The sequence below is a fragment of the Rhineura floridana genome, chromosome 21 (assembly GCF_030035675.1).
Source record: "Rhineura floridana isolate rRhiFlo1 chromosome 21, rRhiFlo1.hap2, whole genome shotgun sequence".
NCBI classification, from domain to species: domain Eukaryota; kingdom Metazoa; phylum Chordata; class Lepidosauria; order Squamata; family Rhineuridae; genus Rhineura; species Rhineura floridana.
In genome coordinates, this window is record NC_084500.1 from 15795217 (window position 1) to 15813970 (window position 18754).

General features: G+C 48.8%; 1 protein-coding gene across 7 annotated transcripts in view; it reads right to left on the reverse strand.

Moving 5' to 3' along the window:
- Positions 1–18754, reverse strand: part of INTS2 (integrator complex subunit 2) — a 34572-nt gene that overhangs the window by 11242 nt on the left and 4576 nt on the right. For all 7 annotated transcript variants that reach the window (XM_061605139.1, XM_061605140.1, XM_061605142.1 and 4 more), the window contains exons 5-20: positions 17792–17905; positions 17128–17258; positions 15674–15847; positions 14503–14729; positions 13411–13536; positions 11628–11699; positions 11366–11480; positions 10552–10620; positions 8706–8840; positions 7571–7747; positions 6312–6420; positions 5296–5400; positions 3449–3613; positions 2711–2912; positions 2061–2186; positions 680–866 (exon numbers count right to left, since the gene is read on the reverse strand). In XM_061605139.1, the coding sequence (XP_061461123.1) occupies positions 680–866; positions 2061–2186; positions 2711–2912; positions 3449–3613; positions 5296–5400; positions 6312–6420; positions 7571–7747; positions 8706–8840; positions 10552–10620; positions 11366–11480; positions 11628–11699; positions 13411–13536; positions 14503–14729; positions 15674–15847; positions 17128–17258; positions 17792–17905 (2234 nt within the window). The remainder of the gene's footprint in view (positions 1–679; positions 867–2060; positions 2187–2710; positions 2913–3448; positions 3614–5295; positions 5401–6311; positions 6421–7570; positions 7748–8705; positions 8841–10551; positions 10621–11365; positions 11481–11627; positions 11700–13410; positions 13537–14502; positions 14730–15673; positions 15848–17127; positions 17259–17791; positions 17906–18754) is intronic.

Sequence of the window (18754 nt, forward strand, 5' to 3'; positions counted from 1 at the left end):
GCTTTCAATAGTATCCCTGGGCAGGGGACCCAGACTCTGAGCTTCTTTTTTTAAATGTACGTCTCTAGCCTTCCTAGAAAGAAAGTCATGAAGCAAAATGTGCAGGTATCCTTTCTGTGAAACGAGGCAGCTTAGCTGCTCCCGCCTGAGAGTGTTTCTAGCCAATGACTGAAATCAGAGTTTTTCTAGCAAGGAAACACAATTATGGGGAAAGTTTCATCATGACTATACTCTCTAATTTTGTGTCCTGGCATGACCCCCTGGCAGCCACACTCCCATGGCAGCCATTTTGTGACTGGCGCCCACAGCACCCTGAATGATCCTAACAACAAAAGCAACAGCAAGTGTGATGGTTTTAAAGCAAGAACAATCTCAGGATATATTTGTATATAAAAGACAGAGCTCCACAGAACTATTACTCATGGTTGCTTGGCTTTTTCTTCCAAATGCTCAAATGGAGAAGCTGGCAGATGGTTTCAAATGTGCAAATGGTACAATCTTACGCCAATAATCCACAATGTCCAAACCAACCAAAAGCGTGCATAGGCCAACAGCGGTACCCTTGCACCTGACCTGGTGCTGACCTTCAAAGCCCTTTACGATTCAGGACCCAAGTATCTAAATTTTTTTAAAAAAACTGTTCTTATATGAATCAAGAGATGAGGAGCCACAGAATTACCTGGGCAGCCAGCAATGCATTTTTCAGTTCTTCCCTGGTAACCTCCGTGGCTTCCGGGCCCAAGTTGTTTTGGGATGGCCTGTTGTCTTGGTCTGCTGTTTCCTTGAGATGGGCGCTCAGGTAGGCTTTCGAAGCAAGAAGGTACCCATTCAGCATGTGAAGAGTGATGTCCATCAGCGGGGGACACCTATGGGCAAGGGGGCGGGAAGGCAGGGAGAGAAGAGGCAGCAGACAGAGGGGAAAACATTGTTGGGGAAAAGAAGCTGGATTAAAATGTAAGAAAAAGGAAACTTAAAATCTCTGTAGGTCGGGGGAAGGGGCCACATTCCCAAGGGCCACATTCCCTTCTGGGCAGCCTTCCGGGGGCCACGTGCCACTAGTGGGCAGGGCTGGATGCAAAAATTGGGCAGAGGAATGATTATAAATGTTACCTTTGTACCATAGGCTAGTTTCTACACACACTCACACCCCCATCTCTATCCCCTATCCAGGCAAGCAGAAATTTGAAACGGAAGGGTTGCATGCACACGATTTGCGATTTGCCTTCACGACCCCCCCCCTTTTTTTTTGCTATGCATCATATTCCCCCCCTCTCAGTTTATAGCAGTAATTCCTTGCAATCTGGGTGAATTATGCTCTCGGGGAGATTTAGTTTCACAATTCAGACTTTCTCCATTAAATAGCCACATTATTATTATTATTATCAACACCACCTCCACCACCACCACCATTTATTACCTGTCATTTTCCCCATCCCACCCCCAAGGCCTAAGATTCCCCAACCCTGTTGTAGGTTATAGCTAGGAACTCAGTGATACAAACACCATGAGCTCGGGTTTAGATGGCATGCTAAGCCACATTACAGCGTAGCTCACAACACCACAGCAGCAACATGGCCTGAGGAGGAGGAAAGTCAACATCAAAGGCCCTCCTCCGGGTGCCTACTCTGAGGGAAGCTCGGAGGACGGCAACAAGGGAGAGGGCCTTCTCAGTGGTGGCCCCCCAAATTATGGAATGATCTTCTTGATGAGGTGTGCCTGGCGCCAATACTGTTATCTTTTTGGCGTCAAGTTAAGACTTTCCTCTTCTCCCAGCATGTGTTTTTAAATTGTTTTTTAAAAATGTGTTTTTAAATTTGTATATTTTTAATGTTTTAATTGTTGTAAACTGCCCAGAGAGCTTCGGCTATGGGGTGGTATACAAATGCAGTAAGTAAGTAAGTAAGTAAGTAACTAAATCAATCAATCAATCAATCTCCTCTCCAGGAATCCTCGCATTGATGCTAAACTGTGGTTGAACGCAGCGTTATTTGCCAACCACCCCTGAGTAACAGAAGCCCAAAACAGAAAGGCAAGAATGGATTTGGAGGGGGATTGCTTACCTGTGGACTCTCTGATCGCATCTCAGCACAATCAGAGGGTCGATCATCAAGTCCTTCTGTGTGTACTTTTGCCGTCTGACCATCTTGTCGGACGGCTGCAAGGCGTTCACCGTCATCACCCACAACCTAGAGAAAAGGAGGACGGTGGACGCCCGAGTTGAGCCGCAAGCAAAAGCCGTGAGACAAGCTGAAAGCCAGGACCAACGGACAAGCCAGGCTGAGGAGCAAGTCAGAAGGAACATAGGAAGTTGCCTTATAACTGAGTCAGACCTGGTGGTCCATCTAGCTCAGTAGCGTCTGCTCTGACTGGCAGCGGCAAGATGGTGGAGATTGAACCTGGGACCTTCTGCAAGCAAGGCAGATGCTCCGCCCCTGACCCGAGGCAAGACCAAAGAATAACCAAGAATACAGAAACGCATCACAGCTCAGGAAGACCTTGTTGCCCAAGCAAAGCTCAACTGAAACAGGAAGCCCGTGAATACGTCTTCCTGTCTAGGAGGATCCAATGGCCCAGGGCTTGAAGGCACTTTACTGAGATGCCTTCACCCACAGTTTGGTGATTCCCCACACGAGGGAGCAGTGCACAGCTCCAATCGCTCCTGGTCAGGGGCATGCAACGTGGAGGCCAGAGCAGCAGCACATCTTCCTACCTCCGAGGCATGACCGTGTTCAAGGCCATCCAAAGCCTGTTGGTGGTCTGGAGAATTCGCAGAGGGATTCCAGGGTAGAGGAGCCGGTTCATATTTGATGTCAACGCCTCCGCGTAAGGGATCAGCTCTCCAGCCGACAGGAGTGTCAAATGCTCCAGGATCTGCAGAACTTGAGTATGATTTCCTTGCAGCCCTGAAAACGCTACGGGAATAATCACAATTATTATGATTACATAAAGATGGCGTTCCAAGTAAAACGTTTCTGCAAATCAATTACTCATTTCAGGACTGTCCAGGTCGATCAGACGATTTCAACATTAGATTGGCTGCTCGTTGATCTACACACGTTCTGTTAACTTGCTTTGCATGTGCTATAAAGGAAGTTGGCCTTACATCCGCTATAACTCTCTTGGCGATTTTATAGGCCCTGGCAGCAAGAAGGGTTTTAATCTAAGGTTTTTCGGGGGTTTTCCTTTGTTGAAATCTAAATGGTTTGGGGAACTTTACAAAGTGTACCTTTTGAACATTTGCCGTTCTGAAAATGTGTTATGTGTATGTTTCCACTTATGCTTGGATAGTCTTTTTTTGTGTGTGATTTCATATTGTAACGGCCCCTGGCTACAAACAATTAAAAAGATCTGACTGCCTAACTGACGCTGGGGGCTGTGCTGTGTAAAGGACAGAACTGTGCGCCGGCCAAATGCCTTTTCCCCCCCCCCGAGGGAAAGGGCACCTTACCTTCCTGGAGCTGCTTGGGTGAGTGTTTTTTGGCAGCGTTGGTCAGGAGCATCCTGCGCAGCAAAGCATCCGTGCCCGTGATGTGCTCCTCGCAGATCCAGTCATCCACGATGCAGAGGTGGGGATAGTTGGTCGCCAAGAGACGGAGCAGAGCAGAGTGCAAGCCTTCAAGAGCCCAGAGAGGTTTTTTCATCGCTAGACGCTCGCCAGATGCTTTTCCACAATTGCAGTCAAGTCTACCCACTACTGCAGGGGCAGGGAACCTTTTTCCAGCCCAAGGGCCGCATTCCCTTCAGAGCAACCTTCCGAGGGCCGCAGTGGTGGGTGGGGCACGGCAATGGATTTTTTGTACAGTAGGCAAGCACCTCCTCTTCCCCGCCCCCCAATGACCACTTGGGAAATCACTGATGGTTTTGGCAGACTGCTTAATGATTTTCCTGCCTGGTGTAGCAATTGCAACATGCTGTGCCCGGTGCCATACGATCCTTAACTGTTATTTTTTATCACTACTTTTGTTTCTTACATTATACTTGGCATTCCACAGCATTCAGATGGTAACGGAACAAAGCACAACAGCAGAAATAAAAGAAGCAATTCAAAACCAATATGGATATTTAGTGGGGATGTGCCAAGGATCATCTGAATGACGTCTGTGGTCCACTGGTGGCCCATACGCCACCGTTTGGGAATCCCTGGCCTTGTATCCACACAGACTCATGCACCCCTCTCGGTCCCCATTTAGGGAAGCAAGACGCAGCATCGGAGTTTCAAGGACACAGACCAGCCAGGCAAAAACATTCAGGGTGTGAAGCAGAGCCAATGAGGGCTGTGGCCCGGGCAGAGTTCTGCAGGCCACATTTGACACCCCCCCCCCTCAGGTCTGATGGTCCTCAGCCGTGCACATGGATTATACTATTTGGGAGTTTTCGGGGGGGGGGGTTGGAGGGAGGAGGAAGCAACCTAACCAGAGACTTGATAGAGGGGCACAACATTATGCTTAGTTTGGGGAAAGTGGGAGGAAGGGAGAGTTTTTCCTCCACCTCCAACACTGCTAGAACCCAGCGTCGAATGATGACACAAGCTAAAGGAGACAACGAGGCTGAATGGTGAGAGATTTCAGGGACAGGCAAAATGAAGCACTTCACTAGGCAGGTTAGTTGGAAACAACAAAGCTGTCTGGAACTACGCTGGAACACGTGGAGTCACAGCCACCAGCTTTAAAAATAGGCGTAGACAATTTCTTGGAAGCTGTCGAGGCTGTGAGTCATGACAGCGACATACTGTCTGAAGGATGCTCCAGCTGCTAAGGGTCACAAGGGGACAGAGCGTGAATTGCACTCGCGTCCTACTTGTGGGCTTCCCAGCAAGCACCTTATTGGCCGCTGTGGGAAACAGGATGCTGGACTAGATGGGCCACTGGCCTGATCCCAGCAGCAGGTTAGGTTACGTTCACTACTGCAGCATCACGTGAATACATTGCGGTCCAGCGTAGTAGGCAAACCAACAGCAGAACCACCTGCAGCAACAGGCCTCCTCTCCCTACCCTGTTCACAAGGACCTACACAGCATTACGCAGCGGGAAGGAGCCCCACAGCCCTCTGGCCCAACACCCCTACCCAAACAAAGGAGTCATCGAGGCACTTTTTTAAAAAAGTGTCAGACTTTTGCACTCGGGAAACCGGTTTCTGCACCAAGACAAGCCAAATTCTGCAGCCTGGATAATGCCATCCATATGTCCAGAAGTCGTAAAAAGGCTGCCTTTTCTGAACACTCATTCCAAATGGAGGTTTGCTTCCCACCACCAACCTACACCCCTTCACTGAGATGCGACTCCCAGACAGACGCACCTCCCAATTCCTGCTGCAGTCCTTGAGCCTGCCGGATGAGGTATTTGATCGGGATCTGGTCCATCAATGCAGGGGAGTAAGACTTAGGCTTCCTCTGCATGGCAGCTGTGGGGGGAAAAAAAGAGATGACCAAAGTTATCTGCAAATCAATCACATAAGTGAGACCTACAACAAAATGTTGCAGCATGGAATGCAGCCATTCAAGATTTCACACCGTCCCATTCCCCTTCCCACCCAGGTTTTCCAAAACCTCCCCACCATCACCACCCTGCAGCAGCCATTTAGCATTCAGTATCCACTGAGCACGCTCAGCCCTCAAAGGCCTGTGTGGGGTTAGGGTTTTTTTGGGTTCCCCTTTTTTTGGTACTTCTGCCCAAGGCTGCCAATAGCTCCCACCACCCCAATACACACACTCTTGTTTGTGGATGGCAGCGTTCTGGCTACATATGCAACGGCACTTGCATCCTAAACATTGGAAATAAAGGGAATTATTGCATACATAGTACGAGTGTGGTGGTGTTTTTAAACAGCACATGGTGGCTTCGGGCCCGCATGCTTCAGAAAACTGCTCGCTTCAATACTTCTGAATTCTATAGAAGTTCTATAGGAGGAATATAGGATGCTGCCTTGAGCCGAGTTAGATTATTGATCCATCTAGCTCAGTATTGATCTACCCCAACTAGCAGAGACTCTCCCGACCTGGAGATCCCAGGGATAGATCCTGGGACCTCCTGCATGCAAAACGCATGCTCTGCCCCTGAGCTACGGCCCAGGCTGTGGTTCAGCAACATCTGGAGGGCGACAGGTTCTCCGCCTATGCTTTAAGGCAAGAGGCCTGCCCTCGCTCTGAAGGATGCCTAGGAAAACAGCCGGCCACACCACAGTGGCCTTTTGCATTTCGGAAACAACAACGTTATGAAAACTAGTGGGCCAGAAACAGTTGCTCCCATGTTCTCAGCTACCCAGAGTTCGCTGAAACTCATGTTCTTTGGCCCACGTGCCTTCCCGACACATACCCAGCGTCTTTGAGCTGGCCAGGATTGCCTCTTCGTAAGACAGAATGTAATAAAGGACTAGAAGTTGGGCCGTGATTCCGTAACGCTGATTCAGACGAGAGTTCTCTCCCTACAAAATGAAAAAAATATACACACCCACACAGAAGACACATGATGCAAAGCAACACAAACCTAGGGAAAGGCAGGCAGGTGTCATGCCCCAGGCCAGGCCATTTGCCCATACAGCCCAATATTGTCTACTCTGACTAGCAGCAGCTTTCCAGGATTTCAGACAGGGGTCTTTCCCAGTGTTGGAATGTATGAGATTCAACTCCAACTTGGTGGGTTGAGGCTGCATGGGGTTATTAAGGGTAGCTAGAGAGAGCTAGACCTCTTGCTGGTTGAGGCTATACCTATCCCTTTGATCCTGCCGTCTCTTCCCTTCCTGCTAGACTGATAAGCAAAGGAATGTTGAATCCCAGTTCCTTCCCTCCTCTCTCAGTCTTCTCTTTCTCTCGGGAGGGGAGCAGACATCTTCTCTTTGTCTCTCCTCTCAACCAGGATGAGGGCGAGTACTGGGACCAGTGCTTGTTTCTCCAGCATAGACCAGTTAAGCTAGATATAGGACTCGAGTCTTTCCTATCAAGCATGTACTTCCAGAATAAAGTAGTTGTTTCTTATTTTACAGCTTAAAGTCTCTGTCTGACTAATTTGCAGGGAAGGTAGAATCTTAGCAAAGATTCATACACACACACTAAGCTTGCTCAATACTCTCCGTTCCACAGCACATACGCAACTTTGCTACGTATCTCAATAGAGAGCAAAATTCCGACACCCAGCTCACCTTGAAGGTGCCGGGGATTGAATCTGGGACCTTCTGCATGCCAAGCAGGCGCTCTGCCACTGAGCTATGGAGGCATCACAAAACATGCCGCTGTTGCAAAGCCTTGCTTTTATCTGTATCTTTACAAAAAAATGCTTTTAATTGCTTTTTAAAATGCTTTCGTTGTTGTTGCTAAAGTGCTACATTCCTTCCTTCAGCAGGAAGGGCGGGATATAAATTCAATAAATATTTATATTTTAATATCCTGCCCTTCCTCCTCAAGGAACAAAGCAATTTAGCAGCAGCAACAAAAGTATTCTAAAAGCAAATAAAGAAGGGGAGGGTGGAAAATGATGGAACCCACCTTTCACTTGTGGTCTGTAGACCCAACAAACTGAAACTACAAAGCCAGACCCGATGTGACTGTGCACCCACACAAGAAGTACATTATAAATACCCCTGTTAGGCCTTCAAAAACATTCAAGATCTCCTGCTCTGTGACGGGCTGATTTGTGGCTTCCGGGTTGGATTTCGAGGCTGGCGTGAGAACGGAGTTGATGTAAACATCAATCAGAGGGAGCAGCTGAGGATGGAGCGGAGTGGTGGTTTCACAAAGCTGCCTGTAAATCCAGTCCTTAAAATACAATTAAAAAAAAAATTAAGGAGAGTCAGCTTTGTCATTCTAGCCTTGGCTGACTAAGAGGAAAATTAAGTCAACCCCCTTATCCCTTTCATTAACCGCTAATTTGCCCTGAGGCTGCAGGTCTCCATACTGGAGATGCCAAAAAAATGAACCTACATCTTTTGACCAGTGGGGAGGAGAGCCTGGCTGGGAGTCCAGAGTCTGAGAGTTCAAATCCCCGCTCGTGTCTCCTGGGTGTCAAGCGCCAGCTAAAGATCACCCCCAGAGTGAGTGGCTCAGGGGTTACGTGCCCTGCCACCTGTGCAGCCGTGGGCAAGCTGCAGAGTCCCAAGGAGCCCAGTTGCCCCCCAGCTGGCAGTTGCAGACAAGGAAGGGGCTGGATTGTGCAGCTGTGGCAAGCTGAGCAGGCCCTAGCCAGCTGGGGAGGACTAGCCTCAGAGGGAGGCAAGGGGAAACCCCCTCTGAATACCACTTACCATGAACACCCTATTCATAGGGTAGCCGTAAGTCAGGATCGACTTGAAGGCAGTCCATTTCCATTTTCCCTCTCTGTTTAAATCGCATGAGGACATGTGTCTGCCTTAGCCCAGCACAGTCCCCTCTGACAGGCAGCAGATTTCTACAATTCTGGACAAGAGCCTTTCCCCGCCCTACCTGGAGATGCCGGGGACTGAACCTCAGACCTTCTGCATGCAAAGCACGTGCTCTGCCTTTGAGCTACAGTCCCTCTCCGCCTCAAACAAGGTCAGACTATCAGTCCGTAAAAGCTCAGTACTGTCTGCTCTTAGCAAAACGGCTCTCCAGGTTTACAGACAGGGGTCTTTCCCGGTCTTGCTCGGGAGATGATTGATGGGGGACCTGAACCCATGACCTTCTGCACGCAAAGCAGGGGATCCACAGGCCCTTCCTTCCGACGCGACAGTTTGGTCCCACGGACGGAGCGACCCACCTTGATGGAGACTTTGTGCTTGGTGAAAGAGCGGCTCCTGAGAAGCTGGTAAATGCAGTGAATGGGCAGGAATCCGGTGATGTTTGCACTCAGGTTGCCCGTGACCGCCACGCGGACAGCGTGAGCAGTGACAACCTGGGACACAGAGATGCATTAACTCTTGTTATCCTTTAGAAAAACAAACAAACAGTACCTCCAACAGGCAGGCAGCGAATGAGGTCTGATGTTCAGTGACCTGTTACAGGTGCCACATAATCTGCCCCAGCAGGAAATTGTTCTTTCAGCATGGCAGCACCGACACTTTGGAACTCCCTGCCTATTGACGTCAGGCAGGCCTCTTCGCTATATTCTTTCCGGTGCCTGCTTAAAACATCTATTTTTAGGCAAGCCTATCCAGGCACATAGATGCTGATTTTAATCTCTTTTTAATTTACTGCTGAATTTGTCTTTCTAAATGTTTTTAATTACTAGTTTTAAACTGTTTTTACTGATAATTTTAATATTTCTTGTAAACCCCTTGGCGGTTCTGTTACAATCCAGCAGTAAATAAAAAATATGTTTAAAGCAATTAATTTAAACAGTTGTGGCTTCCTCCAAAGAATCCTGGAAACCGGAGTCTGTGAAGCTATAATTCCCAGAGTGCTATAACAATCAATCCCGCTCTCTGGGGAACTCCGGGAATTGTAGCTCTGCGAGGGAAATAGGGGTCTGCTAACAACTCTCAGCGCCCTTATCAGACTACAGTTCCCAGGTTTTTTTGTGGGGAAATGTTTATAGTGGTATAAAAATGCTTTAAATGTATAGTGCAGATGGGGCCCAGGAGCAGCATTCCCTCTCCTCTCCCAGTAGGGGACTGGCCCATATTGCTCCTGAACATTTTTGCTCAGTCTATGAGTCTCTGCTTTGTATTCTCCTGCCAGCTCAAATAAGCCGGCACTTGTAAAGGACTTTTCAATGGTGGGATGCCCTTTCTAAGTCCAAACCCTGAAGATGATCAGGCACCAAGTTAAGACCTCCCTTTTTATTTATTTTTTAGAGAGGCTTTTGGCATGGTCTTAATGCTTCTGGTTGTTTTATTAAACACACGCGCACTCACTCTCTCACTCACTCTCACTCTCTCTCTCTCACTCACTCACTCTCTCTCACCCCTCCAGCCACGTTTTGTCAATGCATTGTTTTTATCGTCACTGTTTAATGCTGTCATTCTGCAGATTGATTTTATTGCTGCAATGTGGTTTTACTGCTGTAATGCGACCCTGTCATTTTCCTCCCCAGCAGCAGCAGAGAGGAAGAGACAAACGTGAGGAGGGGGAGGGCGGAGAGGTAAGATGAGAAGGGAAGGAGGTAAGAAAGAAAGGTGCAGTAGCTGGGAAGGGGAGGGGCAAAGTGGAGGAGAGAGAGGTCCGGGAGTGAGCAGTAGCACCAGGGCAGCTTTTCAAGGGCAGTTGCAACACAGAAGATCCTCCGTGGCGCAGAGCGGTAAGCGGCGGTAACGCAGCCAAAAGCTCTGCTCACGGCCGGAGTTCGATTCCAACGAAAGGAGGAAGTCGAATCTCCGGTAAAAGGGGTCGAGGTCCATTCAGCCTTCCATGCATCCGTGGTCGGTAAAATGAGTACCCGGCATATGCTGGGGGGTAAAGAAAGGCCGGGGACGGAACTGGCAAACCCACCCCATATATACGGTCTGCCTAGTAAACGTCGCAAGACGTCACCCTAAGAGTCGGAAACGACTCGCACTACAAGTGCGGGGACACCTTAACCTTTTGCAACACAGACAATGGCTAAACGCCCAGATTTATGCCTGTAACACAGCTTGAGCCTCGGAAGGTGCGCAGGGGGGAGTTACCTGTTCTGTGAAAATCTCCTGCGTGAAGATGGTCTTCATGCGGCTGAGAGAACTAGGCTTAATAACAATCTGAAACAAAAAGGTGGCACGCAGACGGTGAGGTTTGCCTTCACGACTATTTTTTTTTTGTTACGCATCACATTTCTCCCCCTCGGTTTATAAAGAGGAGCGTCTTGCAGTCTGGGTGAATTTAGTCTCTTGAAGCGTCCGTTTCAATTCAGAGTTTCTCCACTATATGGCCACTTCATCATCATCATCTGATTTCTTGCCTGCCCTTCACTGTAAGGTTCCCAGGGTGGGACGCAGCCATTTAAAAAGGCAGTGATAAAATCAGCGTAAAACAAGTAGCAGTCAAGAGAACAGAACGGGTCCTAAAGATACCTCTCTCTGGTGTCAACGGCCAGCGTAAAGAGGCGCGTCTTCAGCACGCGATGGACACTACATAATGAGGGTGCCACATGGACCTTCCCCGTGAGGAGGGAATATCCTACTCTGCCCAAAGACTATGAGCATCTTCTCTAAATATTTTGTGTTACCTCAGAGCAAATTAATGGGGCATGACTAACTCAGGTCCAATTCATTCCACTGGGCCTAGTATTTAGTTGGAGACAACCTCACCTTTGTTGCTTTGCTCATTTTTGCCTCTAGCCTCGACCACTACTGCCCTGAGGCCCCCGGGAGGTCACCCAGCAGGGAATGCGGCCCTCAGGCTGAAAGAAGGTCGCCCGGCCAACCAAGCAAATAATGCAACTGGGAGCCTTTGTGGGAGGAGGGAAGGGTCCAGGAAATAAATATGAGAGGCAGGTGGGCTTACCTTCATCCCCAGGGTAGAACAGACCAAGTCAATGATAGCGCTGAGCTGGTTGCTATGGAAATACATGGCGACCAACAGTAGCATCTCTCCAAATGATGCAGACACCCCAGAAGTGCTGTTGGAACAGGAGATGGGAGGAGGAGGAAGAGAGAGTTGCCAATGTGGATAAAAACCCCAATACATTTTATTTTTAAAAAAATATCTTGGGGCTGCAGGATCTTTCGGGGGGGGGGGGAGAACAGAAAAGGCATGCTCTCCTCACCTTTCAAAATAAGCTTCTTCTTTGATCATCCAGCTCAGCCACATCACCATCAGCTGCTCCTGTTCTGGGGTGCTTTAAAAAAAAAAAAGATGCCCGTGTTATAGATACAGATCAGACGGTTGCCCATCACAGTCCACCAGTCCCCATTGTTTCAAGTTATCAAAAACACAAATTAGTGGAAGAGGGAAGCTGAAAATGGAGGAAACGAGCTTTCCTGTATATGGGAACATAGGAACCTGCCTTAGACTGAATCAGACCTATGGCGTAACTAAGCTCAGTATTGTCTACTCTGACTGGCAGCGGCTCTCCAGGATTTCAAGCAAAAGCCTCTTTCAGACCAACCTGGAGCCACCGGGGACCTTCTGCAAGCAAAGAAGATGCTCCGCCACTGAGCTATGGCTATTCCCCTCAAGCCCCGTGTAAAGCACATGTAAGGATTTGCAAACTGGGGAGCACGGAACATTCTCAGTGCCTCCCTGGCAGGTGCATAAACCCCATGCTTCTTCTGCCTCTCCTTCCTTAGGCCCAGCTATCATCCTTGCACACACATGCGCATAGAATATGCACACACACATTTTCAGCTTTTTCAAGGTGGCCAACATATCACAGTACCAAATTCATACAAGAACAAGTTATGAGATATATATATATAATGATATATAAGGTTTGGACAGCATATGCAGGAATATACAACAAAACAGGGAGTAAAATGCCAAAGGGCGCATTAAAACCAAAAGCTAGCATTTAAAACAGCTAGTTAAAAGACCACAAAGAACAGCAGCTGTGGTTTTTTTCACCTGGTCCTTAAATGTTAAAAAAAGAGGTGGTGCCGGTTGACTGTCCCAGGGAAGGCGTCTCACAACCAGGCCCTGACACCAGCCATTATCAGCTATCACAAAGACTTCATCTTTAGCCTCTTCTGCCTCCCTAACCACAGACGGCAGCGGATTCGAGAGCAGGTTCAGATTGGTACAGACCCTCCAGATGCATATGCCTGCACTGCCTCTCTGTGACGTCAGGGCAGCTCAGCCAATGGCAAACAGCGACTCTTCTCCTTGCCCCTCAGTGGCACAAAGGAATGCCGGCCAATCCCTGCCGTCAGATTCACCCAATCCCTGCTAGGATACCCTGCACGGAAGCAAGGGGCGAGAACTCTGCAATAAAACGAACTGCTTCTCCCTACCCAAACCCCACCCCTGTACAAAGCTGCAAATCATTAATGTGCCAACAAGTCCTAACGTTTTCCACGAGGCATGAGTCCAACATCTTCTGCAGGTGTGGGAAAGGCCCGGCTTGGAAACAATGCTTGCTCAATGAGTCCCCATTTATTTATTTATTTATTTAATTAAGCTTATATACCGCCCGACTAGCAACAGCTCTCTGGGCGGTGAACATTAAAAATACAATAAAAATAACACAAAACTGTACACAAAACTGTACAGTCTAAAATCAAAATATAATAATTTAGAATTAACAGGAATTAAAATGCCTCAGAGAAGAGAAAGGTTTTAACCTGGCGCCGAAAAGATGATAGTGTCGGCGCCAGGCGCACCTCCTCGGGGAGACCATTCCATAGTTCGGGGGCCACCACTGAGAAGGCCCTAGATCTTGTCACCACTCTCCGGGCTTCCCTATGAGTCGGAACCCGGAGGAGGGCCTTCGTAGTAGACCGTAGTGTACGGGCCGGTTCATATCGGGAGAGGCGTTCCGACAGATATCGTGGTCCCGCGCCATCCATTTCTCTCTTTAAAACAAAAAAAAAGGGGTGTGTGTGAAAGGATACCTGACAAGCGTAGAGAAGGCCAGCAGCATGCAGAAGGAAAGAGACACAAAGCGGACGCCGGCTGGAGTAGCTGGTGGGCGGCTTGTCATGAGCTGCAGCAACTGCTCCGCCTCCTCGTCTGTCGGCCTGCACGCCAACGACACCGAGAGAGAAATGCCAGCCCCCCATCTCATCAGGACAAGACAGCATTTTGTGACGAGGGCCAGGATTGAATGGGGAGGGTGGAGACACAAACACCCAAATCAGCCGTCAGTTGCCGATTGCAAAAGTTTCTGCTGAGTGCGGAAGAGAGAAGCCCCTTCTACGCCAACGGCCAGAGTGGGAACACAGGCGGCTAGCCTCCTCAGGTAGTTAAAAAATAAATGTACCGCCTTCAAGTCGATTCCGACTTATGGCGACCCTATGAATAGGGTTTTCATGAGGCCGAGAGGCAGTGACTGGCCCAAGGTCACCCAGTGAGCTTCATGGCTATGTGGGGATTCGAACTCTGGTCTCCCAGGTCCTAGTCCAACACCTTAACCACTACACCACACTGGCTCTCCAGCTAGTTAAAAGGTATGTATAATTGACTTCTCCCAAGTAGGCTGGCGGAGGAGGAACAGGTCACGTTTCCCCTTCGCCAGCCCACTGTGTTTTCACATAGTTTGAGTTCCCTATTAAAGGGAACGAAGCAACCCCATCTATGCACGTGGCATTACACACAGAACAAAGCCCCAAGGGGCTTACCATCTAAAACAGATATAGGGCAGCAAGAGGGGAAGGGAAGGAGGGAAATGGATATGGGGTAAATGAAAGAACATGCTGATTATTTCCAGTTCTATGTATCTTGGCTTAGTTATAGAAAGGGGTTTAACGGGAAAAAGATGAGATCTAGGTTATCTTCTAGAGCAGCATTCTTCCAACATGGGTCCCCAGATGTGGGTGGACTACAATTCCCATCATCCGCAGCCAGCTTAGCCAATGGTCAAGGATGATGGGAGTTGTAGTCTACCCACACCTGGGGACCCAAGGTGGAAGAACGCTGTGGAACTTTAGGTTCCAAACACAACTACTCAAAAATGACAAAATGCATTTTTTTAAAAAGGCGCTTACTTCAAACCAGCGATACCCATCAAAGCGCAATAGAGGCGCAGGAGGGCGCAGGCTTTGACCACGTGCTCCTCCTTCAGCCCTGAATACACAGAGACATTGGCTTCCAGGTCAGCTTCCGCCTCTTCCGTCACGTGCGTGCTGCGGACAGTAGGCAGGATCCCCATCAGCTCCAGCAGCAGCTGCCTCCGCATCTGCCAAAGCACGGAGCCAACCGTCTCCTTCTTTCTCTGTGCAGAAGGGAAAGAAAGAAAACCCTAGATGGTCACCCTCCACAAAACAAAGAGCCTTTCCAAGTTCCTTACGCCTCCCCTTACCTTTTTTTTTTAACAGCACAAACATTCTCCAAATGTCTGTGTTTAAAACGGACATCATTAGTTACTTGCTTGTTACCCAAAGGTCTCCAAGAAACTTACATTTTAAAACGTAAGCATAAATACATTACCCAATTAACAAATTCATACAGAATATTAACAAATCAATATTAAAAACCCTACAGTTCTCTCCCTCTCTCTGACACACATAATGTACATTTTTATTACTTTTATTTATTTATTTACATTTACATCCCAACTTTCCTCCAAGGAACTCAAGGTGGCCTACAAACATGGTTTTCCTCCCTCTCCATTTCATCCCCACAACAACCCTGTGAGGTAGGCTGGGCCAAGAGCCCGTGAATGGCCCAAGTTCACCCGGCGAGCTTCATGGCCAAGCAGGGATTTGAACCCTGATCTCCCCGGTCTCAGCCTGACACTCTAAACATGATACCACGTCGGCACTCAGTGTGGCGCAACGTTAATGAAAAAGTCTATATAAGAACCCAGTGTGGCACATCAATAAAATCTGCTTTTTTAGGCACAGTAACATATAGATTATTTTAAGGATTAACCAAATCCTAGAAGGGATCCAGAGAGAGACTGCATGAAGGTGATTTTCTTCTCTCCTAGATACACGCACGACCCCAGCATTAGCTCCACTCAGAGCAGACCCATTGAAAACAATGGGCATGACTAACGGAGGTCAATTGACTTCAGTGGGTCTACTCTGAATATGCAAGTTAGCGGGATGCAACCTGCTGCCTCTCCAGCAATTGCCGTGCAAAATATACTCTCACTAACGCAACTAATCCAAGCACCCTGACCCCAAGGAAACAAAAAGACTCGGGCACACTCACCTGTTGCCCGTTCCGGATAAAAGTCCCAAACCAAGTCCGAACTTTTGCGTTGGTCCCGAGCAGCAGGCCGCTCACAAAGCACACCAGGTCGCTAACACTGTCCTCCGAAGACTCGTTCCTCGTGTGATCTAGAGTCAAAGCAACCCCGAGTCCCGGTAAGTGGCACTCTTCCACCTAATCCAAAGGGAAAGAGCAAGGGAAAATGAAGAGAGAAAAGGGTGCAAGGATGTTCCCCTACCAGAGCACCCAGGGAGAAATATGCAGCCACATTCCACCTTGTGGTTTTTCCCATTACAGGGTTGCAAGAACACCTGCACGTGGCTGACTTTCTCTTCTCCTAAAGATACAGGATCAGTCTCAGGCCTTGAACCTGGCAACCCTAATTCGGAGGCATTCTGCCTCCAGCACTGGAATCCACAGGAAGCTGCCTTATAATGAGTCAGCCCATTGGTCCATCTAGCTCAGTATTGTCTGTCCAGGATTTCAGACAGGGGCCTTTCCCCACCGCTCTCTGGGGATGCTGCAGATTGAATTTGGGACCTTTTGCACGCAAAGCAGATGCTCTGCCACTGAGCGATGGCACTTCCTACGGTGGGAGAACATAGCCATGGCTAGCAGCCCTAGATAGCCTTATCCTCCATGATAAGAGGGAGGCAAAGGCACGGATGGGGGACGGAAGGTGAGAGCAGGGCTGGAGGCCCAGACCAGGGGAAGGACTGTGGGACCAGGGAGGGGGAAAAGCAGGAGCAAGACAAGGGCGGGGAAACTATGTGGCTTAAGGCTGCAAACAGAAAGGAGAAAATGACAGGCAGGGAGGTAGGGATAGGAATCAATGGCATTATTTTTGTTTATTTAATTATAGCATTTATAACCCCACCCAATAAACAAAACAAAAAAGGGGGGTGTCTCAGAGTGGCTGATAAACATCTGAGACAGCGCCTGCCTTCAAGCTCACAATCCAAAGGAGACGTAGCACAAGAGGAAAGAAGGAATGGGGAGGAAGAGGGAAAAGCAAGCTCAGGCACAATTTCTTAAGGTTAGGGTTCCTCAAGCTACAGCTGACGTCAGTGGCTGTTCTGGCTACCCCGGCTTTTCTAAGGAGCAGCCCGTCCCCTGAAGTGCTTTTGCCCCCAGATCAGATCCAGGAGCAGAGTTGGTGACAACATCCAGGTCAGGAGGTCAGGGCGGTTCCTGTCACACACTTCTACCCTCAGACAGCTGATTTGATGGCAATCATAGGAGGGAGGTTTTTTAAAAGAGCTCCTATAAGTTTTTTTTTAAAAATGTAAGACCTAAAAGCTACTTGGGCCCAAGAGGGTAGCTGGTTCCCCCACCACGACCCAGAGTCTCCAGCTCAGCTGCCAAAAGGTCTGTACTTCGCCCACCCATTGCCATCAACCCATACGCACAAACTCCCTTTGCAAGCATTGCGGCGGACCACCACCAAGACTTACCACCATGCCACGGACCCTCAGCGCCTGGGAAGGGTTCATCTTGCAAAGATGGCGGAGAGCCTCCGTCCTGCGGCGGCCCCCAAAGCTTTCTTCATCTTGCCGCTCCCCGTTCTTGATCAAGCCCCTGCACACTGGAACCAGCCAAAGGGAAAGGGAAGGGATTGTCTTATTGATTATGAACTTTCAGCATCTGATATGTATTCTGGATGTTCCTGTTCCGGGTTCCAGCCGGCCATACCCTTTTCCAAAAGACTCTCAACCCGGTCTCCCATTTTTTGCAGAGGTGCAGGGATGGGGAGCATCTGTGGCCCCTCTGGATGCTACTGGACCTCAACTCCCATCAGTCCCAACCGGCATGGACAATGGTTAGGGATAATGAGAGATGCAGTCCAGCAACATGCCAGGTTCCCCATCCCTGCTGTTCAGCATTCCAGCCAGCCATACCCTTTTGCAAGACACTCCATTCCAATCCAGTTTCCCATTCCGCCCCTCCTCCCCTCCCAAGAATCAATCAGCAGATCCAGCCCACTGAACCTGTTCAGTCTGCATTGCACTGCTTTTGAATGGGCTGATGCCTCCCTGCTTGTGCAAGGATGGTTCTGTTTTGGCTGCATAAAAGGATCCACGGTCAGAGAACAAGTCCCCTATTGGCTATGTAGGATACCTTCATTAAAGCTGTCAGGAACGTTGGCCACTAAGAGACAGAGGAACCAAGAACCGTTCTTCACATGCAGCAAAGCTTCAGCCACGTCCACGATAGGTAACAACGAAGGAAGCTCTGAGTGGAAAGAGTTTTAAAATAACACCCACCACCTCCTCTTAAGTTCCAAGTGATTATTCTTGATTGCTTTTTTGGGGATGGGGGGAATCTCTCATTGGCACCGGCAGGGGAATTTCCTCCCAGTGTAGAGGAGGTTTCCTTGTGTACCACAATATGGGAATAGCAGGTTAAATTTCCTTCGATGCTAGTGGGACAGATCCTGACCCCCCCCCGATCTAAACTTCCCTCTTCAGAACGTAAGAGCCTGGCTGCTGGATCAGGCCAGTGGCCCACCTAGTCCAGTATCCTGCTCTCGCAGTGGCCAACCAGATGCCCCAATGAAAAGCCTGAAAACATAGAATCTTCATTCTCAATTGATCTGTGATTGTGGTTTTTAGTGTGTGTGTGTGTGTGTGTGTGTATTCGGCTTACACTGTTTTGATATTTGTAATGAAACTGCGATATATAACTATTTTTCATATGTAAATAAATAAATTGTAACCAGTATGAGAGGGGGCCACAGCTCAGTGGCACAGCACCTGCTTTGCATATAGACAGTCCCAGGTACGATCCCGGGCATCTCCAGTTCAAAGGATCAGGTGGCAGAGAAAGAAAGGTGGCTGTCCAGCTGCCTCTTGAATGTCTCCTGCAGTGGTGGGCTTTCCAACACTGGAGGCCTTCAAGAGGCAGCTGGACAGCCACCTGGCGGAGATACTTTAACTTGGATTCCTGCATTGAGGAAGGGGTTGGACTGGATGGCCTCAGAGACCCTTTCCCTCTCTATGATTCTATGACCCCTGTGTGAGACCCTGGAGAGTTGCTGCCAGCCAAAGTAGGCAACAATGGGCTAGATACACAAAGAGGGTG